This window comes from Hyla sarda, chromosome 12 (genome assembly GCF_029499605.1).
Source record: "Hyla sarda isolate aHylSar1 chromosome 12, aHylSar1.hap1, whole genome shotgun sequence".
NCBI classification, from domain to species: Eukaryota; Metazoa; Chordata; class Amphibia; order Anura; family Hylidae; genus Hyla; species Hyla sarda.
Window position 1 is genome coordinate 76,962,339 of NC_079200.1, and position 26,656 is coordinate 76,988,994.

The window sequence follows — 26,656 nt, forward strand, 5'->3', positions numbered from 1 at the left end:
CGTACATCCACTCCTTCATTCACTCCTACTCAAACCTTCTCATTCATACTGGCTGGACCGGTGCGTTCTGGTGCAGATATTGTACCATCAGCATCACTGGGTACCAGAGCTGAAGCCACCGCCACAGGACAGGCCACCGGTCCCTTATACAAGGACCAGGAAGCCTGTCTAGCCTGTTTATTAGCGGCCCCAGCCCTGTTTTTACTGGTACCCTTCTCCTCATCAGTACTGGAGTTTTCTGCTCCTGGGCGCCGCTGATCAGGATAAGCGACGCCAATACAAAATAAATGTTTAAGTCCAGACTTTCTGGGAGGCAAAGACATCTTAGCCCCGGGAGCTCTTACACGATGACACCGCTGCTCCAAAGGAACAACAGAACCAATGCTCAGAGCCACCGGAACTCCCGCAGCTGGCTCTGGCACAAAGCCGCCCCCCCCCCCCCCCTCCCGTTAGTGAGCAACCTAATGTGCCAGAACCTTTACTGCCCATCACTGGGCCAATATCACTGTCTGACCTCACAGCCGATACATTGTCTGCTCCACCACTGTAACTGCAAACAGCGACGGAGCTCACTGCCACACTAAACTCCATACTCTCCCCACTCTCCTGCACTGACTCCACAGCAGAACTCTGGCTGGGCTGGGAAATGGGGTTCACACAGTGAGCTGACCCTGTGGCCAGTCCGGGGAACCCAGGGAGGGGGGTATATACAAATGTTACCTGCTCCTGGAGCTTGGTCTTCTTTAGCTTCTTCTTTTTCCTTCCCCCAGGTGCCTCCTCTGGTAACTCATTTCCAAACGTGAAGTCCTGGAGGTGACATGGGCACTCCAGGAGCTGGATCCGGGCCATCAGCGCCCCTCCCTGGTGACTGGTACTGCTCTCATCCCCCGAACCGCCAGAGCCATGGCTAGATGACATCTGGCCACTGTATGGCCCACTGTATGGGGTCAGATGTTGCAGACCCCCGGGTGGATTCGGCTCAACCTTATTGGCCTCCGCAATGTCTCCTTCCTCCTCCACCCGTGGCCGAAGCCCCCTCAGCCATCTCTACGTCTCTCTCTCCATTGTTTGAAAGCGGTCGTCATTTAAAAGTTTTCTTTAAATGGCCCACTGTTCTCTAAAATAAAAGTTCTCTTCTTCTCCAGATTCCTTATATGATTTTTCAGTTGTTTAATCCGGGCTGACAGCTCAGCTTTCTTGCATTTGGGCACAGTGTCCATCAAGGCTTTTGCCTCCTGTACCGCCTCCTGGAGCCTATACAAGCTGCTCCTTGCTTCCTCATACCCACGGATGTATTCTGCCACCCGGGAGCTATGGATGACTCCAGACTCCCGGGCCCTAGGCATTCCCCAATCCTCCTCCACACCTCCATGGGCATTTAGCTTTGCTCCAGGAGGAGTATCACAGTCCACATTGTCAGGCCTTGTTGTCACGTGTACGTGTGCTTCCGGAACTTCTTATACTTGTAGTCCCACAACTTGCAGGGCCAGCCTTGCAGCTGCTCTTTGTCTCTACAGGTTTCGGGGGGCTGGATATGCATCCCTGCACCTCCTGGCAGAGCGCCTCAACCGGAGACCTCTGATGTACATCCTGAAGCTGGTCCCTCCACAACTGGCCGCTGGCTCCCCCTGCCCCCCGCAGACCTGATTCGGGGGGTAGGTGTTGGGGTTCTCCTCTCCTCGCTCATGCCCGAGCACATGCTCTCCCATGGGGAAGGAAGAACGTTGTCCGGCACAGATGTTCAGATGCAGAGCTCAGAGCACACACACCAAACAATTCACCAAACGAACCACGAACCACACTCGGCAGGCTCACAGGAAGATGCTCCCTCTAGTGGCCAGACTCCAGAGCTGGACTCACTATTATGCTGGTGGAGTCACTGTGTACATATATTACATGACTTATCCTGCACTGATCCTGTTATATTCCGTACTAGCTGAGTACCCAGGGTTGCCTGTTTTTTTCCTTCCTAATCCTTGTTGGGGAAGAAAAGGACCCCGTATCCCATCCTTATAGCTGTTCCTCATATTCTGTCCTCATAGCAAAACCTCATATTGTGACCTCATATCCTGTCCTCACATCCCGACCTCATATCCCGACCTCATATCCCGTCACTATATCCCGACCTCATATCTCGTCCTCATATCCCGACCTTATATCCCCTCCTGAAATCCTAACCTCATATGCTGTCCTCATATCCCATCCTCATATCCCATCCTCATATCCCATCCTCATATCCCGTCCTCATATCCTGTCCTCATATCCAATCCTCATATCCCATCCTCCTATCTCATCCTCATATCTCGTCCTTATATCCTGACCTCATATCTCGTCCTCATATCCCGGCCTTATATCCCCTCCTTAAATCCTAACCTCATATCCTGTCCTCATATCCCATCATCATATCCCATCCTAATATCCTGTCCTCATATCCCATCCTCATATCCCGTCCTCATATCTCGTCCTTATATCTTGACCTCATATCTCGTCCTCATATCCCGACCTTATTTCCCCTCCTTAAATCCCAACCTCATATCCTGTCCTCACATCCCAACCTCATATCCCATCCTCATATGCTGTCCTCACATCCCAACCTCATATCCCGTCCTCATATCCCATCCTCATATCCCATCCTCGTATCCTGTCCTCGTATCCTGTCCTGATATCCTGTCCTCATATCCCATCCTTATATCCTGTCCTCATATCCTGTCCTCATATCCCGTCCCCATATCCTGTCCTCATACCTAATCCTCATATCCCATCCTCAGGAGGGGCTGAGTTGTGATGAAGATATTGTAAGCCGAAAATAGAAGGGGGCGTGGTTTTGTGGGAGTGGGCGTGATTTGAAAGCCAGACCAATGCACAAAAAGGGAAGAAAATAAAAGTGGTGTGACTTAAAGGATGGGCGTGTCTTTGCGAGATGGGGCGTGGCATGCATGGAGGGTGTGGCTTGCAAGCAGGTCTGATGCATTCACCAGGAGATGCAGAGCGGAGCTTGTGGAGTAAAGTAACAAAACCACACCCTTCACAAGAGGGTAGGTTAGAGTTAATTTCATGATCATTCATTTTTGTTTGACATGTAAGTAATATGTGACAGGTATTGAAATATCTCCAGCCGTACGGAAGTTATGCTGGAACATACATTCCCCATAGATTTGCATGGGACTTTAACCCCTTAAGGATTCAGCCCATTTGGGCCTTAAAAATCATAACTCTTTTATATTTTTATCCACTGACAAGTATAAGGGCTTGTTTTTTGCGCGACCAGTTGTCCTTTGTAATGACAACACTCATTTTACCATAAAATGTATGGCGCAAAAAAAAAAAAACTATTTGTGTGGGGGAAATTGAAAAGAACAATGGAGCGCATCCTTGAGTCATAGACATAGTGCACTCCATGGCGATTCTGATAGCTATAAGGATGTACTGAAATGATGTTCTTAACACAGGCTGTGTTTTTAAAGAGTGATTCAAACCTAGTATTTACATTATTTTTTAAAGAGATTATAATATAGTTTATAGTTTTAAGGCCGGATTTCTAGTTTAGGGCTAGGCCCTTGGGGGGTGACCCCTAAAGGTTGTTGTTTACATTAATGCCCTTAAATCCTTTGGGAGTTTTGTTGGAGTCCACATCCAAGTCATCAGGAGGGTAAAGATGGGGCTGGGTCCCTCCATAGGGTACAGATGTAAGATACACTGTCACATTTTGTCACATTTTAAGCTCATTGATTAATCTGTTTTCTTTTTGTAGTTTGCTGTTGAGGCGCAGAATGGATCCGTCATCCTACAAAGCTCACCGGCACTAAGCTCTGCTCCTGAAACCAACTATGGTATGTGTAGTATTATTTACATGCTCAGCAACCATATATATGTAAGTGTAAACTCTGTGCAAAATCTATGGATGAACTGGTCATACAACATGTTGGGAGCTGGTCCTACACCAGTCTAAGGGTCTTTTCACATGGAAGAATTTCCGACTCAAATAAAAGCACAATAGACTTCTATGGGATTCCATACCCCAATTCACACTTCAGAATTGACGCTTGTGGAATCCCGCAAGCATACATTCTGAAATGGGAGTGCGGAATCCCATAGAAGTCAATTGGGATTTCATTTGAGGTGGAATTCTGCAAGCAGAATTCCTAATGCAGAAATTCTGCCTTGTGAATAGACCCTTATGCACATAAGAAAGGAAGTGGTCCAGAATAAGGCAGATACCAGGCATTTTCTTTATTGGTATCCAAAATCCATTTACAAATGGATAAGGAGAACAGCAAAAACACTGACACATTTCAGATTATATGTTCTTATTTATGGTCAACATGGGAGCTGTATACACAAAACGGTAAGTTTTTATTAAAGAATATTAACACATGTGCCTTATAATTGTAGATGAACTACATGTAGATAAATTAATTAAATTAGATAAATTACAGATTAGAAATTCTTATAATATGTCAACAAAAGTTAGATTTTATTTCCATCATTTACACTTTCAAAATAGCAGAAAACAAAAAAATGGCGTCTGCAAAAGTTTGGGCACCCTGCAGAATTTATAGCATGCACTGCCCCCTTTGCAAAGCTGAGACCTGCCAATGTCATGGATTGTTCTCAATCATCATCTGGGAAGATCAGGTGATGTCAGTCTGAAAGGTTTTAAATGCCCAGACTCATCTGACCTTGCCCCAACAATCAGCACCATGGGTTCTTCTGAGTAGTTGTCTAGAAATCTGAAACTGAAAATAGTTGACGCTCACAAAGCTGGAGAAGGCCATAAGAAGATAGCAAAACGTTTTCAGATGTCAATATCCTCTGTTCGGAACAGTGGAAGTTAAAGCAAGATCTGGAAGACCAAGAAAAATATCAGACAGAACAGCTCGCAAGATTGTGAGAAAAACAATTCAAAACCCATGTTTAACTGCACAATCCCTCCGGAAAGATCTGGCAGACACTGGAGTTGTGGTACACTATTCCACTATAAAGAGATACTTGTACATATATGGTCTTCATGGAAGAGTCATCAGAAGAAAACCTCTTCTACATCCTCACCACAAAAATCAGCATTTGAACTTAGCAAATGAACATATAGACAAGCCTGATGCATTTTGGAAACAAGTGCTGTGGACTGATAAGGTTAAAATTGAACTTTTTGGCCAGAATGAGCAAAAGTACGTTTGGAGGAGAAGGGGAACAGAATTTAATGAAAAGAACCTCTGTCCAGCTGTTAAGCATGGGGGTGGATCAATCATGCTTTGGGGTTGTAATGCAGCCAGTGGCACAGGGAACATCTCACGAGTAGAAGGAAAAATTGATTCAATAAAATTTCAGCAGATTTTGGATGCTAACTTGATGCCATCTGTGAAAAAGCTGAAGTTAAAGAGAGGATGGCTTCTTCAAATGGATAATGATCCTAAACACTCCTCAAAATCCACGGGGATTACATTAAGAGGTGTAAACTGAAGGTTTTGCCATGGCCTTCACAATCTCCTGACCTCAACATAATTGAAAATCTATGGATAGACCTTAAAAGAGCAGTGTGTGACAGAAAGCCCAGAAATCTCAAAGAACTGGAAGACTTTTGTAAGGAAGAATGGGCAAAGATACCTCAAACAAGAATTGAAAGACTCTTGGCTGGCTACAAAAAGTGTTTACAAGCTGTGATACTTGCCAAAGGGTACAAGATATTAACTCTGCAGGGTGCCCAAACTTTTGCAGACGCCATTTTTTTTTCTGTTATTTTGAAAGTGTAAATGATGGAAATAAAATCTAACTTTTGTTGACATATTATAAGAATGTCTAATCTGTAATTTGATGCCTTTTGGAGATTTTTCCATCTTTCCTTGGCTTCTTTATGCACATTGATACAAATTTTACCTGGGTTGCCCAAACTTTTGATCCCCACTGTATGTCTCAGAATTCCTCTCTGTAAATCATATGGTCACATGTCTACGCTGCTGCTTCTCCAGCCCCATTGTAAATTTCTGCATTAAGTTAGAATTCTCCGCTGTTGAGCCCATGGAGAATTTATCAGGGGTGAGGCTCTTCATTCTTTCAATGTGTCAACATTCCTGTGTATATACAGGGCGTGTGTGCAGAAAAAGCGAGCGCGACAACTTCACTGATAGCATAACACGGCCCTCATTCCATATAAACAGCTCACTGGCTGACAACGCGCAGGGCATGGAAAGAAGTCTATGTACATATTTTTTAGCTTCTTTTATTTACTAGAAATATACATGTATCTTGTTTTGCTCTAAAACGGAAATATTACAGATCAAGTACAGCGCCCATTTAGTAAATTTTAGAGATATTAGGAGTTTTCTTGGATTTCAGCCTAGTAATGCACAAGGCTGCAAGAAATCCATACTGTTCCCTAAGATCCGTAAAGCGTACCTGTCATATCACAGAAAAAAATAATGCTTATATATGTTACTCACTAGGTCATTCAGATGCTTTACATTTTTTTTGATGTGTCTAGCTTCTATATTTGGCTCATAAATCCCACAGTTCTGCTGCTCACTCATTCTGACATCCACTGCTTTGTAAGGAGCGTGTCCGAGGCAAGCACTGAGCACGTCCTCACTCACCATGCATTACTTCCTCCCTGAGTCCGCTGTGCTGTGCCTCTTCATCCAATTACTGCAGGTTGCTCTGTAACCCCCTCCTCTCTATTTTCATGCTGCAGTCTGATAGGACAGGAGTGAGCAGTGAGTGCTAGTCCCACACTCACTTCCTGCTATGCTTCTGCTTGGACCAAGATAATGTTGCAGCCCAACAGGATTATGTTCAGGGTGGTATAGGGACCCCTAGTACTTCTTGGCAATGTTTTGCCTAGATACACAACATATAAATAGTTTTTGATTTAGACAGTGGCCATTTAATTTTGTGCATTCATAAAGAACATATGCCTCACTATACACAGCCAAGCTGCTGCAGAACCTCTTTCAGAAATGCCTTTAATTGGATAAATAATTTTTCCAGCCCCGGGAGTGTGTATCATGATATCACCACAGCTGCTACAGAACCTCTATGAGAAGGTGAAGCTTCAGGTCATTTAGTACAGATTATACTTACATGTAAATGTACCTGTAGGGGCTGCAGTGAGGAAGAAGCATTACAAAGCACTCTGAATTAAATCACAGACAAGACTTCCAGAATGAGAGACATTCTTAACAATAAGTCTAGAAGTCTGGCCAATAAAATGGGTTCCAGAATGAGGGCCTCCCCCTTTTACCTTGATATGTCTTAAGATACTACAAGAATTGGGTCATCCCCACACTTCTGCATACACATAGTATAGAAGTTTTATCTAACTCCTCAGAATCTAGGATATTCCCCATTAGACTATTCTGCAGGTAAGTGAACTCATGTTACCTGGCAATAACTCAACTATCTGTATGGGTGACCACTATTTTCCTACATAAGGCTACATGTACTTAAAAGGGATCAGGATTTACTGACAGACTGGTATGGTGTTGTTTTGCTCTTTTTGTAGTACATGCTATCAGTGCATGGACAGACATGTCAACCTTTTAGAGCCCTTCACAAGGTTGCGTGGTGGGGCATGGCATAAATAAGTGTGGCCTTTCAGGGACAAAGCTTTTATGACTACATGTATTCTGGCCCCGGTATCAAAATCAGACCCCTCACCTGACCTTTTAAATATATTCGTAAACTATATACTAATATTGGACCTCAGACCAGACCCGTCAAATTAAACTAAACACCAGAACCCCATAATAAAATTACACTCCAGACCAGACCCCCTTAATATATTGTTACTCTATTATTCAGACCACTTGAATATGGTTATATCTTGTATATCAGTTTCAGGCCTCAGACCAGACCCCTCAATGAATTTTAGACCCCAGACCAACCCCTTAAGTATATTTGTACCATACATACTAATACGAGACCTCAGACTAGACCCCTAAAGTAATATTAGTCGTCTGACCAGACCTCCATGTTAAAATAAGACCCCAATCCAGATGCCCTAAATATATTCAAACGCTATACAGTGACCCCCCGACCTACGATGGTCCTGACATACGATCATTTCAACATACGATGGCCTCTCAGAGGCCATCGCATGTTGAAGGCAGCATCAACATACTATGCTTTTGTATGTCGGGGCCATCGCATAAACGGCTATCCGGTAGCGCAGACTGCTTCAGCTGCCGCTGGATAGCCGTTTACGGTGCCCCGTGTGGTCCGCTGACGATCACTTACCTGTCCTCGGGGCTCCTGCGCGTCCTCTTCGGGATCCCCTGCATTGTCGGCGCTCTCCATCGTCGTCATCACGTCGCTGCGCACGCCATCCCGTCATCCAATAGGAGCGGCGTGCGTAACGACGTGATGGCGGCGACGGAGAGCGAGGATGCCGGAGACACCCCGGGGACGCGGCGACAGTGATGGAAGGTGACATCCAGGGCAGCGGTGACGAGCGGTGAGGATCCGGAGCGGCGGGGACACGTGAGTATAACCTCCAATACCAGTGGTCTTCAACCTGCGGACCTCCAGATGGTGCAAAACTACAACTCCCAGCATGCCCGGACAGCCGTTGGCTGTCCGAGCATGCTGGGTGTTGTAGTTTTGTAACATCTGGAGGTCCGCAGGTTGTAGACCACTGTCCTATACTTTACATTGCACGGATCCCTCAACATACGATGGTTTCAACAAACGATGGTTCATTTGGAATGGATTACCATCGTATGTTGAGGGACCACTGTATACTAATATCAGTCCTCAGATCAAACCCCTAACTTAATATCAGACTCCTGACTAGACCATTATATTACACCAGAACCACTATATTATACATGTCTCCATATAGTGAGTGGGATAAGTGTCTATGGTAGGGGGGAGTAGTTGAGTCATGTGTTTAGAGTTGCTGTGGGGAATGGGGCAGTAACTGGTGGTTTCTTTGAGTAGGACACAAATGCACCAGACGGCCCAGGTCAGTCTCTCCTCACCAGCTTCCATAAATTTGTCCCAAAACACAAAAGGAGATTCAGCATCTTTCTTACACCCCAAGACGGTATATGGGATGTAAATTATATATGGGATGTAAATACTGTACAATTTTGGACTGATGGAGTAGCTGAAGCCCTTTTTGACATTTTTGGCTGATTTCATAGATACACACTGGCCCTCATTTACTATTCTAAACCCGACTTGTTTTGTCGGGTTTTTTTGGCGCATCTTTGTCTGCGACATGTCGCAGACATCGTGCGCCAGTCTGCGACACGATGCAACATTTTTTCCCGACGGACCCGACGTGGATTCTCCCAAACCCGAAAAAGGGGCGTAACCCGACATTTCTGAGCTTTCCCACGTATTTATAAAGGTTTCCAACCCGAATTTGTTCAATTGTTGTGGATTTTTTCCCGACAACTCAGAGGAGTTGGAAACCAAAACCTACAAAACCCACGTGCGACAAACAGGATGCGACATAATAATAAATACCGGGGGAAAAAAGCAATCGGGTAAGAAAGCAAGATAGACTTACAACCCGATTTTCTAAGTAAATGAGGGCCACCCTCTATGCGTCTATGGTGTGATTGCCTAGTGCCTCCATACTGTCTATGCGTCTAGTGTGTCCACTCTGCCTAGTGCCTCCATAACCTTTGGTGGTATACTGACACAAAATGGAGGTGCACTGCAGACCCTTTTACGGGACACCATGTACATTAGCGAGGAATTTCACACTGAGGTAGTGAATGTCTCCTGTGTGTATTTCTAGCAGAAAGTGACAATAGGGCTAATCCCCATCTGATACTGACAAAATATAAAAAATATGCCACATTCACCTATAGTGCATTATTGGGTAATCGAGTGAGGGAGGTAAAATGGGGTTGACATGCCTGTACCAGTATAACATATTCTAGAATGTCCCGCCGGCTTCATGAGAATTCTGTATACAGCATGCCAGTCCCCTCCCTGTCTAATGAATTTATCACTTATACAGGCGCTATCTCTGCACAGAAATGGGTGCACATATTTATATTTGGTAACTGGGTGTCTGTATACAGTAGTGACTCAGGGCAGATAAATCATCACCATAATATGCGGTCTGGAGATCAGCCAGGGCCAGTTTCTGTCTACTCCTCACTCATTCATCATGTGGCCATGTATTGACTAAAAATATTCCTGATCCTCCACAAGTATTAAGTTCAATACTGGAGGGGGAGGGTTGAGGCTAAGTTTCCACTTGGTTTCTTTGTACTGCGTTTTTTTTGTGTAAAAAAAACGCCAGTGCAATTTCCTGCGTCTTGCGTTTTTTCTGGCGTTTTTGCATTTGAGTGGAAATTGCATTTTTGGCCCCTTTGATGTTTTTTCAAAATTTGTTGGGTACCAAAAAATATATATATATAAATATATATAAATATATATTATAACAAAATTTTTATAAATTTTTAAACTTTAAAAATGTAGCTGTCAATAATAAAAATGTAGAAAGGGGCCTTTTAAATGTAAAAATTAAATATTTTCTTATAATTAATTTAGTAAAACTTTTTATTAGTAATGTATTTTAATAATGTGTTTAATAAAGTGTGTGTTTTTATCTTTTTTCACTTTTTTTTTATTTTTAAATTTTTTAGTTAGTGGAAAAGCAGATAGTTGTAGGTACTCAATCTATATATATATATATATATATATATATATATATAACTTGAAAGAAGAGGTCGCAGACGGCACTCACGGAACAGCAAGAAGTTTTATTCGGGATCGCTGGTCCAGGCAACAAGTTGACTTACCTGGCGTTCTTGTTGCCTGGACCAGCGATCCCGAATAAAACTTCTTGCTGTTCCGTGAGTGCCGTCTGCGACCTCTTCTTTCAAGTTATATAATGCTTATGCTTATGGCGGACTGAGCACCGGATTAGTGGCATTTGGACCTGACGGTGCAGTGATCCAGAATACTCCAGCAGTACTGTGAGTGCGGCAGTGCCGACGTTTTCCTTCTCCATGTGCTTGAGATATATATATATATATATATATATATATATATATATATATTGTCCGAGAACTCCGCTATGGTGGTATCCTCCTGCCACCCAATACTAAAACCTAAAGAAAAATTTACAAATGGCAGGTTCTCAAGGACTGTTTGTAAATGGAAATGGAAATGAGTGCATGGATGGATGATGTGGGACTCAGTGATATGTGTCAGATGGATATGTAATGGTGTGGAGAAAACAAAAATTTGTGAAGTGAGATAGGGAAAAATGCTAAATGTCCAAGGTACAAATGTAGTTTATTCTAAATGGTCAAATACAATTATAACATACAAAAACAGAGAGGATGTAGCTCAAATTCTCTGATAGGGAGCACTGTTTAGGCTGGGTGGCTGTGACAGCAGCACAGCCTGGGACCACATCCGTGGCTTGGGAGTATCAATTTAGTAATTCGCTGCAATATTAACAGCTCAGCGGCCGCAACAGAATGAATGAATGAAGCGCTGGTACTAAATACCGCCTACCCATCCTGCCAAGGGTCTCGGGTGAGTGCTTTGTGCGGTTCTGATGTTCGTCGGCTTCGTCCTGGTGTAGGTGACGAAGTCTGCCCGCCGACAGACAGGTCACCCTCGGTGGAAATGCCGGTTTTCAGAGTGGTGTTCACAGGTATTTCGTAGGAGCGTGCGCTCTAGTGATGGAAGCAGCTTCTTTTGATAACAGCCGGTATTAGGGACGTCTATCCAGTGGTTGTGTAGTGGTCTTTGGGGAAAAGTGAATCAGATCCCTAGAGTGCACGCTCCTATCAGATATCTGTGGACACCACTCTTTATATTTTTTAGTTAGTACTACAGACTGTTCCATGTTGGGAGCTGTAGTACCTGCATTAATAGACAGATCACAGCAGGTGTCACTTCTGACACCCGCTGCGATCCTCCTGTATAAGCTATAGAAACGGGCAGCACGGCCGCTCTTCTCTGGTCCCCTGCACTGACGTGTATATCCAACTATTCATATTTCCCACTGAGAGCTGTGATTGGGTGGAACCATCCGGCCAATCACAGCTCTCTGCGGGAAACATGAATTGTTGTATATATTTATATATATACGGCAGTGCAGGGGACCATAGAAGAGCGGTCGGCCGCCTGCATCTATATATTATACAGGGGGATCACAACGGGTGTCAGGAGTGAAACCCGGGGCGATCCGTCTATTAGGACAGGTACTACTGCCATCATTAAACAGTCTGTTCGATGCTGGGAGTAGTAGTACTATCTAAAAAAATTTAAAAATAAAGAAAAAAGTTAAAAACACATACACACTTAAACACATTATTAAAATACAAATAAAAAGTTTAACAAAATTAATTATATTATAATTTAATGGCCCCTTTCTCCATTTTTATTATTGTCGGCTACATTTTTAGTTCCCTGGCCGCCAACATAAATTGATCCCTGTTTAAAAATTGATTCAAATTTAGTTATAAAAAATATAAATTTAGTTCATATAATTTTTTCCATCCCTAGGGTATCTTTTATTTTATTTGTTTTTAATGGTACCCTACAAAATGTATTAAAAAGGGTACCTCCATCCCTTTTTTTGGATCGCTAAAGTCCAAAAAAAGAATAAAAACCGCCTGCAAAAATGCCAAAGTTAAAACCCACATGGCGTTTTTCTTGCCATGCCATGAATTCAGGGGAAAAAACGCCATAGGCTCAACATGCTGCGACTTTGCAAAATGACAAAAAAGAGTGAAAAACGCCAAGAGGATAAAAAAAAACACCAAACTGAAAAACGTAAGGGGGAAAAATTATTTTGTGTTTTTTCATTGATTTACAGCTAACATCTGTATGAAAAAACGCCATGGGGGCTGTTTTGGCATTTTTTTTTTGCCAAAACGCCCCAAAAAAACAAATGGAAATTTAGCCTTAATCTGCTTTGGGACTGATGACATTACTGCCCCCACATAACATAACAAACTTAATAATGATGCGTCCCCCTAAGAACTTCAGATATGGACCGCTATTGTTTGGTCCCATTGTCTGCACAAGGTAGAGGTGGGGCCTATGGACCCCTCTGCTGGGTAACTGAGAAGTCAGTCCACCCCTAGTTCATACAATGAGGCTAAAGGAAAAGTATATTGGGATTAGGTATATTATTTTGGGGGTACTCCGGTGGAAAACATTTTTTATTTTTTTTTGTACCAGAAAGTTAAACAGATTTTTAAATTACTTCTATTTAAAACTTGTATTTCTTCCAGTACTTATCAGCTGCTATATACTACAGAAGAAGTTGTGTAGTTCTTTTCTGCCTGACCACAGTGCTCCCTGCAGACACCTCTGTCCATGTCAGGAACTGTCCAGAGCAGAATAGGTATGCTGTGGGGATTTGCTCCTGCTCTTGACAGTTCCTGACATGGACAGAGTTGTCAGCAGAGGCGTGTGAGAGGGTGTGTCTCCTAGAGCTCTACAGACAACCAGACTTCCAGAGAGTACAGCAGGTGTTTTCCATCGGCCTTTCCCAGGGGTGTGGCGGCCTCCTAGGAAGAGTTTCTCCTGCATGGAGCTCCCGGCTCCTTCCTCTCGGGGGAAGTCAGCGTTTACAGCTGGTTCCAGGGTCGGGGTGAGACGTTCCAGCAGGGCCCGCAGAAATGTGGTGCCCACTCCCCCGACCAGATCAGAGGGAGGAAGATGGCGGAGAGTCGGCTGTGGGAAGTGAAATGGATGCCACCCCTAGTGTGTGTGACCCCCAGCCCCCCCTAAGATAGCTACCCTGAGCCCGCCCAGGTGGCGCTACCCACCAGTGATGGGGAGACAGAGGAGAGCAGTGAGGAGGAGCTGGCCAGTGGGGGTTTGCTGCAAGCCATTATACAGCAGGAGTCCCCTACCCGTATGGATGATTTTGCCTTTGGTGAGGATCTCGGTAAAGATGATCTGGTAAAGAAAAGGAAGAAAAGGCAGAAGGTTCAGGAGACTGTGACTTATGTGTTTCGTCCTTTCCAGCAGTCTGAGCCAGCTGTAAAGTTGGTTCAGACTGCTGGGCTCCCCAAACTGCCAGTCCCCGTTTCTGTGGTGAAGCAGGGCCGGAAAGGGGGGTACAGCATGGCATCCAAGATGGCAGAGGATGCTATAGAGCCAGCAAGTCCTATTGGGCTTAAGGTGGGCAGCCCTGGTGCTGCGGGACCGCCCCAGGGTGGTGGGGGGCATGTCCAGGCACGAAGGGCAAGCTATGCTACTGTTTGCTCGTGGAGCGGTTCCCCGGGTGTTGCTGGCACTGCGGGGCACTTCCCTGTGAGGGGGGGGGGGGGGGAGTGTCCAGATAAGTGATATGTCTGTGTGCTTGGGGGGCGGTCCCCCGAGTGCCATGGACATTACCGGCGCTGCAGGGCACTTCTCTGTGAGGGGGGGAGTGTCCGGGCGTCGGGAGCGGAAAACGGTCAGTCTGTGGGTGCTGCGGGGCACTCTCCTGTGAGGGGGGAGAGTGTCCGAGCGCCAGTGCCAGCTGCAGAGCCCGTGCAGTCGGGCAGACATGATGATGGGGTTGTGGGTGGAGCTGGGGTGCGCTCGGAGGGGCAGCCCCAGGCTCAGGCAGTAACATCGCCCATGGAGGAGAAGCCATCAGAGTGGACCCCAGCAACAGCTAAGCCAGCAAAAAAGACTCTGTTAAAACCGGCAGTACTACAAGTCCCAGCCAGCCCAGAATACGTTAGGCAGGACGCAAGTGTAGGATGTGAGGATGTTGGGTGTGGTAGTGTTGTGAATGAGAAGAGTGCATGTGGGAGTGTTAGTGGAGTGAATGATGGTGGGAGTAGTAGTGGTATGAATACAAAGTCTGGTATGGATGATGAGAATTGTGGTGTGGATGTTGGTGGGTGTAGTGGTGTGAATGGTGGTCCTGGGTCTGAGTCTGGTTCGGCTGCCCCCCGGGTAGTGACTGCTCCTAGGAGCTATGCTCATGTAGCTGCCGTGGGTCCCCCTGCAGCAGCACTTGCAGCGTCACTTGCAGCAGCACCTCCTGGAGGCTCTACTTAGGGGCGACAGGTCAATCCAGGTAGAGGGAAGGGGTGAGGTCGACCTGTCTTTCTGGATAGAGAGGCACGGTTTGGGGGCATTCCAAGAGCAGAATGGGGAGGTGGTCTGGTCCCTCCCGACACCCGGGTAGGACAATAACCATAGGAACGTGGTCCGTCTGATTCGGAGGGGCAGGGATGTGTGCCCGCCTCGTGCTAAAGTGGTTGAGCTCCTCCTCCAGATGGAATTCAGGGCGAGTGACATCTTTGCCCTGATTCACCCCTACGGTTTGTCCGAATTTGACGTCAGTTTTGTTCGACCGGAGGGTCTCGAACTCTTCTGGTCGAACGACGAAGTGGCGAAGAATGAGCCCGGCTGGCGGGATTTTGCCGTAAAGGCTATTTCCTGTAAGAACTCAGTCACGAAAGTGACCGTTTTGACTCGTAACGAGTCACTCTCCTGCTATGACATCATGACCTGGCTGGGACGGTATGGGGATGTGACGGACATGCCCAAGAAAAATGTAGATGAGCACGGGATCTGGTCCGGGGCCTGGACGTTTTCCGTCAAACTCAAGCATTCAGGTAGTACAGTTGCCTGCATTCCGTCAGCTGCCTTCCTTGGACGTGAAAGGATCCAGGTCTTTTACCAGGGGCAGCCTAAGGTCTGTCACAGGTGCGGTAGCCCCACCCATTTTAGCGCAGCCTGTACTGTACAGGTTTTTGCTTTGTGTGGTGGGGTGGGTCATCTGGCCGCATCCTGCAGACAGATCCTGTGCCACCTTTGTGGTGTCCTTGGGCACCCTTTCAGCCGTTGTCCGAGCGCCTTCGCCCGTGCTGCGGCCACTCCGGCCGGGGAGAGCTGTGAAGTTGCCCGGCTGGGGGGGTACGAGCAGGGATGGGGGCATAACAGGGCTAGTGACGAGGAAGAAGGGCCCCGCCAAACTAAGGCATGAGGAGAGTGCCCAGGTGACTGGGGTAGCTCCGGCCCCTGCTCCTGAAGCTGGCCCTGTAACCACTGAAGCCCTGGGGGAGAACGTGCTGGATGAGGAGATCAGGAGGCTGCTCAGAGAGGAAGGCAATATGGCCGACCCTTCCGATTCCTCCCACTATGAAAGTGTGGATGAGGAGAGTGGGGAAAGGCAAAAAAAGAAAGACAAGGGCAAAAGGAAAGGGAGAAAGAAGAGGTCTGAGCCCTCTTTTAAGCCTTGTACTACAGAACAGGTCCAAAACGGAAGCCTGACTCCCCCCCTCTGATTGACCTGTCAAACCGGTACCTCGTCCTCGATACCATCTCCTCCCCCTTCTTGGAGGGGGAAGGTGAGGGTGGGGTGCCTAGGGTGAGAGAACCTCTGGGGGGAACTGGGCCCTATCCTGCAGAGGCACCTTCCTCGGAGGGCAGAGCTGGACTGGGGCCGGACGGGGACCACATGGACCAATCAGAGTTTAAGAAAAAGGTCCAAAAGTGGTCCTGCATTTTCCTCTTCTTCAGGGGATGAGGGGGCGTAAAAAAAGGAGAAGCAGAAGTAAAGTTGTGGCCGTCTAACTCCCATGATGGCAGCACTCACCCCACTGATGCTGGCATCTATTAATTGTGCCAGTATAAAGTCTGATACGGTTAGATTCGCAGCCTTCGATTTTCTCGGCCGTGTTGAAGCCGATATTTTCTTTTTACAGGAGACCAGGTTGTCAGATCTAGCCTCTCTGGTGAAAGCCAGAAGAGAGTGGAGGCGCGGGCCCTCCCACTGGTCTCTTGCGGCTGAGCCGTATAATGGGGTGGCGGTCCTTTTTACCGCTCCGGTTGAATGCAGACTGGTTATTGAGTTAGAAATGGGGAGGTGCCTGATCTTAGATGTCCTCATGAAGGGACAAGAGCTCCGGCTCATAAACATCTATGCCTCACAAACTAAGCTGGGCCGTAAAAATCTTTTTATGAGGATTAACCCCTTCATTTTTACAAGCCGGCAGGTGATCTTTGGAGGGGACTTCAATAATGTCACGAGGTCCCAAGATAGGAGAGGCTCCAATGGTCCGCTGGATTGCGATAGTGTGGCCCTTAATAAAATAGTTAGGGAAGCTCGCCTAGAGGACGCCCACATCCGGAGCCCCTCAGGCCACGCGGGTTTCACCTATCATCGAGGTAGCAGCAGCAGGTCTAGGATAGACAGGTTTTATTTGAAGGAGGAAGCCGTCTCTTCCACAATGTCCGTGGTTGAGTTCTCCAATCACTGTATGATTTTGTTTTCCTTGAATGTTTTAGAGACCCGCCGGATGGGTAAAGGTTATTGGAAGCTGAATTCGTCCCTCCTGGAGGAAGAGGAGATAAGATAGTCCTTTGAGGATTTTCTTCAGAATCAGGTACCTTTACTGGGCCTTTGTAGTAGTAAGTCAGAGTGGTGGGAGATATTCAAGAAGCGGGTTGCGGGGTTCTTCCGCCAGCTCTCGAGCCTCAGGTCCCTGAACAGGTATCGCTAATATGAAGGTCTGAGAAGGAAACTTGAGCTTTTTGTCTCGACTGGAGGTAGTTGGGATGATATCTCCAGAGTGAAGTCCTTGCTGATGAGGTGTCAGTACGATAGGCACGCATCTTTGGTTTTTGAGAGGGATTGCGGGAAGTACCGCTCTCCCGACCCTTACAGGAACTGCAAGATGTCAGTGAGTAGTAAAGTAGTCTCAGGACTGGTTGATAGTACGGGATCCCTGAATCGGTCCAGATCAGGGATCCTGGAGGTCGTCAGATCCTTCTACTTGCACCTCTTGGGGAGAAAGGGTGGAAAGAAGCCGGTGCATTGGAGGCGCTGCTCAAGTGGTGAAATTACTGAGAAACTCAGGCGGTGCAGGATAACGATTTTTATTGAAAGTAATTGGGACAACGCGTTTCGGCATCTGCTGATGCCTTCCTCAGGTCCACTTAACAATTCCCATATTCCTATGATGTTCAATGTGGGAGAGCTGGAAAATGATCCTGTCTGGCGTCTGCACCGCTGCTGGTCTGTGGTCCTTATTTAGGAGCTCGATGCTGGTGGGAGAGCAGCAGCTCATCCAACACTAGGGCTGCACAGGTCCCAGTGCGGCCCCTCCAAGGTCGGTATATCACTGTTGGTGTGGTGGAGGGTGCACATCAGTGAGCGCCCCCTGCACCTTTTTCTCCCCTCTCGTCTCCTACCTCTTGGGGAGGAAGGATCTAGATCGAGACAGGATGTCGGCTTTCCTGGCTGAAAACATTCCTGAACCAGGGGTAGACCCCTCTCTTGATGTTTTGGCAGAAGATATCAGGGAAGAGGAAGTGAGACTGGCGATCGAGGGGCTCGCCCCCAAGAAGTCGCCAGGTCCGGATGGCTTAACATCCGAGTGGTATAAGACCTTTAAGGAGTCTTTAGCTCCCCTCTTGACCAAGGTATTCAAGGAGTGTCTCTCCTCGGGCACTCTGCCAAAGTCAATGAGGAGGTCAGCCCTGATTGTTCTCTCAAAGGGTAAAGATCCAAGCCGGATTGAGAATTGGAGGCCCATAGCTCTTCTCAATACGGACAGGAAGCTTCTGGCCAAGATACTGTTTAATTGGTTGGTGAAGTTTGCACCCCGGCTCCTTTCGGGGGCTCAGCACTGCTCTGTTCCAGGCCGAAGGACCTTAAGTGCTGTCCTCAGTGTCAGGGAGGCAGTGGAGCAGAGTAGTGCGGGTCTCTGGAAGGGGTACTTACTGACCTTGGATCAGGCCAAAGCATTTGATCGGGTGAACCACGAGTACCTCTGGTCCGTCCTCCTGACATATGGCTTACCGTGTACTTTTGTAAATTGGCTTAAGATCTTATGTGCAGGGGCAGAGAGTTTCCCGCTGGTGAATGGGTGGTCTGGCAGCTCTTTTGAGGTGGGGTCCGGAGTCCGTCAGGGTTGTCCTTTGAGCCCGCTTTTATACGTGTTCGCGATTGATCCATTCGTCCGGAGAGTAGATTGTGGGCCGTTGGCGGGAGTCGGAATGAGTCTGGCGGAGCTGGATTTCACCCAGAGAGTGGTGGCATACGCTGATGATGTCACTATTTTCGTCTCTTCGAGGGAGGAGGTCGATGTGGTGATGTCGGAGGCGGATCACTACTCGGAGGCATCCGGATCCAAGATCAACCAGGATAAGTGTGAAAGTCTCTGGCTGGGAGGGGGATCCCACGTTTGATCTCTCAGACACTCTCCCAGGGCCCCAAGACTCAGCAAAAATTCTGGGCATCACATTCGGCCAGGATGATTATCCCACCAAAAACTGGGACGGTAAGCTCCAGGATGCCACTCGGAGGGTGAACCAGTGGGAGGGTTGGTCTATGGCCCTCAGGGAAAGGGTACACCTGATCAAATCGTACCTGCTCCCCTTGTTTATCTATCTGGGCAGCGTTTGTATCTTGCCAGAGGCTTACTACACTAGGGTTTAAGCCTGTTTTTCCTACTGTTGTGGGGGAACAGGTTGAACCTAGTCAAGAGGGAGGTTACGTACCGCACGAGGAGGCTAGGGGGTTTATCTATGGTAAACCCTGTGGTGTTCTTAACCAACACCTTCTTGAAAGCTAACATCTCGAACCTCTGGAAGGAAAGGGCTCCTCCGTGGGTACTCTCCTGCAGGGAGTGGTTTCGGCCTTTCTTCCAGGAATGGGAGAGAGGAGGGCAAGTGAAGGACCTCAGTACGCCCCATGGATATCTTCCATCTTATGCTACCCAGACTCTGAAGGCGATACGTTGGTGGGGTCTGGGAGTGTGGGAGATCAAGACCCAGTCAAGGCAGTTCCTTGACAAACGGGTTCTGTTGACCCACTTCCAGAAGCCTCTGGCGCCCAGGGACTGCCCAGGTCGGCATCTGAGGGTGGGGTTGTATCTTTTAAACTTGAAAAGGATCCCCCAGAAGTTTTGGGACTTGGCCTGGCGCTGCTTTCAGGGGAAGCTAGGTGTAAGGGACAACCTGAAGTACAGGAACTCTGATGACCGAGGGTGTCCCCGAGAAGAGTGTGTGGACACGCTGGAAAGCATGGACCACTTCCTGCTTCATTGTCCCTTTAACGTAGGGGTCTATAACCGGGTGGGCGCTTCCATCGGCTGGAGTCAACTTGCTGGCCTTACCTATCAGGAGTGGGCTTATGGGGCATTCAAGACCCTCGGTGGCCGAGATTTTTAGTCAATTTAGCATTTAAGTATCACACGTGGAACGCACAGTGCTTAGTGTCCACCCAACAGAAAGTCCTCTCCGAGGTGGAGGTCTGTAGGAACATCACCGGTGACCTCGGGAAGATCAGGTCTTTGGAGTATGGCAGTCTTGGTACCAGTAGGGCTTCTCTCCTATGGAGAGGGTTTTCTTTTCATGTGCCCTAGGTGCTAGATCTTTTTGGTAGAGTACCTTTATTTTAGTTAGGGACAGGCATACAGGGATAGGGATAGGGTGATAGTAGGGTCAGTTTTAATGAAGGGATAGAATTAGGGAGAATAGTAGGGGGAGTTAGGGAAAGAGTTTACATTTCTTCAGTGTATCAGATCTGCCATCCTGTTGCATGTGCACCATAGCTTTTTGTTTTGAGTTCAGCTGATATGATATGAAGGGCTTACAGGCACTGAACTTTGGCCTAAATTGGGTTGTGGTCTTGTATATAATGTTTTATTTAGTTGGTTGGTTGGAGTGCTAGGTGGGGAGGGTGTATTTGTGGGTGCTGGGGTTTTGTTTCTTAGGGGACTTAAGTTATGGGTCAGTTAAGGACTGGACTTAAAGGGGTATTCTAGGCAAAACCTTTTTATATATATATATATATATATATATATATATATATAAACTGGCTCCGGAAATTTAAACAGATTTGTAAATTACTTCTATTAAAAAATCTTAATCCTTCCAATAGTTATTAGCTTCTGAAGTTTTCTGTCTAACTGCTCAATGATGATGTCATGTCCCGGGAGCTGTGCATGATGGGAGAATATCCCCATAGGAACTGCACAGCTCCCGGGACGTGAGTCATGAGAGAGCAGTTAGACAGAAAACAACAACTCAACTTCAGAAGCTAATAACTATTGGAAGGATTAATATTTTTTAATAGATGTAATTTACAAATCTGTTTAACTTTCCGGAGCCAGTTGATATATAAAAAAAAAAAGTTTTGGCCTGGAATAACCCTTTAAGAACTGTACTAACGGTTATGGACTGACCCATGTACAGGAGGGGTGGTGTGGGAGAGGGCACAGTTTTAGTGTAGGATTTATTTTAGGGTTTTTGTATATAGTTTTGTGAGGCACATTTATTATATTTGTATGTATACTGTAATATGTATATTACATAGTTACATATTTAGTAAGGTTGAAAAAAGACATACGTCCATCAAGTCCAACCAGGGGATTGAAGGGAATGGTGTAAGGGGATAAGGGGAAGGGATGTAGTTTTATAATTCTGCATAAGCATTAATGTTATTTTTTTCCAGGAATGTATCTAACCCTGTTTTAAAGCTATTAATTGTTCCTGCTGTGACCAGTTCCTGAGGTAGACTGTTCCATAAATTCACAGTTCTTATGGTAAAGAAGGCGTGTCGCCCCTTTAGACTAAACCTTTTCTTCTCCAGACGGAGGGAGTGCCCCCTCGTCCTTTGGGGGGGTTTAACCTGGAACAGTTTTTCTCCATATTTTTTGTATGGGCCATTTATATACTTATATACGTTTATCATATCCCCCCTTAAACGTCTCTTCTAAAGACTAAACAATTGTAACTCCTTTAATCGCACCTCATAACTAAAATGTTCCATGCCCCATATTAGTTTAGTCGCACGTCTCTGCACCCTTTTCAGCTCCGCAGTGTCCCTTTTATGGACCGGCGACCAAAACTGAACAGCATATTCCAGGTGAGGCCGTACCAATGCTTTATAAAGGGGGAGTATTATGTCCCTGTCCCTCGAGTCCATGCCTCTTTTGATACATGACAATATCCTGCCGGCTTTGGAAGCAGCAGCCTGACATTGCATGCTATTCTGTAGTCTGTGATCTACAAGTACACCCAGATCCTTCTCTACCAGTGACTCTGCCAGTTTAATCCCCCCTAAGACATACGATGCATGCAGGTTATTAGTACCCAGATGCATAACTTTACATTTATCCACATTGAACCTCATTTGCCAAGTGGATGCCCAGACACTTAGTCTATCCAAGTCATCTTGTAACTTATGCACATCCTCTATAGACTGTACTGTGCTACAAAGCTTGGTGTCATCTGCAAAGATAGAAACAGAGCTGTTAATGCCATCTTCTATATCATTGCTAAATAAATTAAACAACAGCGGGCCCAGTACAGAACCTTGGGGTACACCACTAATTACCGGGGACCAATCAGAGTACGAATCATTGACCACCACTCTCTGGGTACGATCCATGAGCCAGTGTTCAATCCAGTTACAAACAAAAGTTTCCAAACCCAAAGACCTTAACTTACCTGTCAGACGTCTATGAGGGACAGTATCAAATGCTTTAGCAAAATTCAGAAACACTATATCCACAGCCATTCCTCTGTCAAGGCTTCTACTCACCTCTTCATAAAAGCAAATTAGATTGGTTTGACAACTTCTATCCTTAGTAAACCCATGCTGGCTATCACTTATAATACTATTATCCCCTATGTATTCCTGTATGTAATCCCTTATAAGTCCTTCAAACAATTTACCCACAATGCACGTTAAACTTACCGGTCTATAATTGCCTGGCAAAGACCTGGAGCCCTTCTTGAAGATTGGCACCACATTCGCCTTGCGCCAGTCCCTTGGCACAATACCAGACACCAGGGAATCTCTAAATATCATGAACAGGGGTACAGATATTACAGAACTTACCTCTCTAAGAACTCTTGGGTGTAGTCCATCCGGCCCTGGGGATTTGCTTACATTTACTTTACTTAACTTACCTTGTACCATCTCTACATTAAGCCAGTTCAGTACATTACATGATGTGTTACCAGCACTGACCTGTCCAATGTCAGCTCCTTCTTCCATAGTATATACAGAACTAAAGAACCCATTCAGTAGCTCCGCCTTCTCTTGATTGCCCATCACAACCTCCCCATTATCGTTATTAAGGGTTCCTACATGCTCCGACCTTGGTTTTTTTGTATTTATATATCTAAAAAAAATATTTAGGATAAGTTTTGCTTTCTTTGGCCACCTGTCTCTCATTTTTAATTTTTGCTGTTTTTATTACATTTTTACAGATTTTATTAAGCTCCTTGTACTGTTTAAATGTTATAGCTGACCCATCAGATTTGTATTTTTTGAAGGCTATTTTTTTGTTGTTTATTGCTCTTTTAACATCATTTGTCAGCCATGTAGGATTTAGTTTTAATCGTTTATATTTGTTCCCCTTTGGTATATATTTAGCTGTATAGTTATTTAGAGTTGATTTAAAGATGTCCCATTTACCTTCTGTATCAGTATTTGACAACACCTCCCCCCAGTCTATGTCCTGTAGTGCAGCTCTCAGCCCAGGGAAATTTGCCTTTTTAAAGTTAATGTTTTTGCCTTCCCCGTCTGTCTTTGTTTTCTACATTTTAAGTCAAAAGTAACTATATTGTGGTCGCTATTACCAAGGTTTTCCCGCACAGTTACATTACCAACCAGCTCTGCGTTGTTGGAAATGATCAGATCCAACAAGGCATCACTTCTTGTTGGGTCCTCCACAAACTGGCCCATAAAATTATCCTGCAATAAATTTTGGAAATTTTCTCCCCTTTGTAGTTTTATCCAACCCCCGACCCCAATCTATATCTGGATAGTTAAAATCTCCCATTATTACCACTGTACCTGCCCGGGCGGCCCTCTCTATTTGTTTATGCAACCGACCTTCTATCTCCTGAGTGATGTTAGGGGGTCTGTAGATTACACCAAATACTATTTTTTCAGTATTTCCCTCCTTTTGTAATTCTACCCACAATGATTCCACATCCTTAAAATCATCACACACTATGGCATCGTTCACACTGACTTTTATGTTATTTATTTGTTGGTATATTGTGTTATGTATTTTGTGTTATGTATTTTGTTTTATATTATGTAGCATTAGCCATAAGAAAAGGGCAGTCGGACCAGCTGTTATTATGTAGTATTATTATTATATTATATTATGTCGGTGTGTATTTGTATGTATTTTTTTTTTCTTCCCCCAAGTATGGATGATTTTGAGTCATAGCCAGGTGGTGCTGAATTTTATGTTGGTTTATTTATTTCATTTAATTAGCCAAGTTGAGCTAATTTATTTATTTATTTATTTTTGTGTGTGTGGGTGTGAATTTCATAGTTTGCTTAGGTTTATAGGTATAGTATAGTTGTAGTTTGGTATATTTTAGAATACATTGAAGCTGGGCTAGCCGGTCAGGCAGGGTTTTATTTTATTTTACATTTCTGTTGTAGCTGGTTAAGCTTGTTTTGTGTTTTCGTTTTTGAAATTGTTTTGTATTTTTATAATAAAAAAGAGTGTCAGCAGAGATGTTTAAATATAAGTAATGTACATATCTGTAACTTTCTGGCACCTGTTGTTTAACCCCTTAAGGACGCAGCCCTTTTTCACCTTAAGGACTGAGCCCTTTTTCGCAATTCTGACCACCGTCACTTTAAGCATTAATAACTCTACGATGCTTTTACCGAGATTTTAAAACTGAGATTGTTTTTTCATGACATATTCTACTTTATTTTGGTGGTAAATTTTCGTTGTTACTTGTATCCTTTCTTGGTGAAGAATCCCAAAATTTCCTGAAAATTTTTAAAAGTTTGCATTTTTCTAAATTTGAAACTCTCTGCTTGTAAGGAGAATTGATATTCTAAATAAATATTATATTGATTCACAAATACAATATGTCTACTTCAAAGTAGAGCAGCAATTTTCAAAATGTTCATGAAAATTGCAAAATCTGAAGGGACAGATGTTACAGAACTACAACTCCCAGCATGCCTGGGCAGTCTAGGCATGCTGAGAGTTGTAGTTTGGCAACATCTGGAGGGCTACCGTCTGGGCACCACTGTAACAGCCTTTGGCTGTCTGGGCATGCTGGGAGTTGCAGTTTGGCAACCACTGGGAAGGGCGCAGTAAAGATCACTTTACTGCCACCTTTCTTTTTCCCCCCACGTCACCTCCCTACCTGCGCCGTGATCTCCGCTGGATGTCTCCGGTGATCAGAGGTCCCCACAGCATCTTCTTTTCAGGTACCGGCCTCCATCTTCTCCCCCTCCCGTTCTGCCCGACATCCAGGGTGGAAAAAGCGGGGGGGGGGGGGGGGTTCCATGGCAACCCCCTGTCGTGCACTGCCATTGGTCAGAATTAATTTCTGACCAATGGCAGGGGATTGGAGGAGATCGCAGCGCTGCAATCTCGCTCTTATCCCTCAGGATGATCGGGGCTGTCACTGACAGCTCTGATCATCCCTATTTTCCAGGTGATCGGTTCACCGGAGACCCGATCAGCCCGGAATAGCAGAAAATCGCATGTCTGAATTGACATGCGATTTTCTGCGATCGCCGACATGGGGGGGGGTCTCAGGACCCCCCTCGGCGATGTGCCGGGATGCCTGCTGAATAATTCCAGCACGAATCCCGGTCCGGTCCCCAACCGACTAGCGGCTGGGACTGGAATTCCCACGGGCGTATGCATACGCCCTACGTCCTTAAGGATTCGGGATGCAGGGCGTATGCATACGCCCCACGTCCTTAACAGGTTTTAAAAAAAAATCCACCGGAGTACCCGTTAAAAAAACATGGTGTCTTCTTTCCAAAAACAGCATTATATCCATGCCCAGGTTGAATATATTAGAAAACCTATCAGTCCCATTAACTTAAATGGGCACTGTCAGATATCAAAACGTTTTATATGTTGTACGTTTTGGCAAAACAATAGTTTTTCTAATAAACTTCTTTAAAAATAAATTCACATTTTATTAAACAAAACTGCCTTTGAAAATCCCACCACTAGGTGTTCCCATACCTCCTGGGACACTGATGAGTCCTATAGCACCATCAGTGTGTCCATGGGAGATGGCTGATTGACAAGGCTGCAGGAGGAACACAGCCTACAGCAACACTGCTGTAACACAGAGTTTTACCAATCATGTGCCTCCAAGCATGTCTGGACAGTCACAGGATATCTGGGCATGCTGGGAGTTGTAGTTTTGCAAAAGCTGTAGGCACACAACTGAAGGCAACACTGTTGCAAAAAAGAGTTATCCAAACAGTGTACCTCAAACTATTCCAAAACTACAAGTCCCAGCATTACAAGACTGCCTAAGGATGACACACATGAATGACATAGAAAGATCTAAGTTATACACTCACCATATTGTCTTTGGTGGTAGAGTACAGGCAATCTCCAATAATCATTGTGTGTGTGTGCAGCATAAATCCAGAGAAGAAAAAGTTACAGAGCAGGGTTGCCAGGCTCTGGAGAGCAGTGAGGGAGGAGGAGTGATCACAGTGCAGGCCCCGTCCCTTCCCTTTGACAAAATGGTAAAGACATTGAGCAGCTGTAATATGCTATTTGTTTGTGAAATATCGGTGATAGAGACATAAAAATGACATGTAAATGATCAGGATGAGGCACCGAGTAACATAACAGTCAGTCTTGTTTTTTTGTGGGATCTGAAAGTTATGCTTTAAATCATTTCTCTAATTCTAGAACCCCATTTAAACCTGTCATTCAGGATCATCCCCATTATCGCAATG

The 26,656-nt window shown here is 45.6% G+C and overlaps 1 protein-coding gene across 14 annotated transcripts in view; it reads left to right on the forward strand.

Annotated features, from left to right (window-relative positions):
• BCAS1 (brain enriched myelin associated protein 1) overlaps positions 1-26,656 on the forward strand; it is a 205,107-nt gene that overhangs the window by 59,295 nt on the left and 119,156 nt on the right. For all 14 annotated transcript variants that reach the window (XM_056548663.1, XM_056548667.1, XM_056548664.1 and 11 more), the window contains exon 3: positions 3,752-3,830. In XM_056548663.1, coding sequence (XP_056404638.1) covers positions 3,752-3,830 — 79 coding nt within the window. The remainder of the gene's footprint in view (positions 1-3,751; positions 3,831-26,656) is intronic.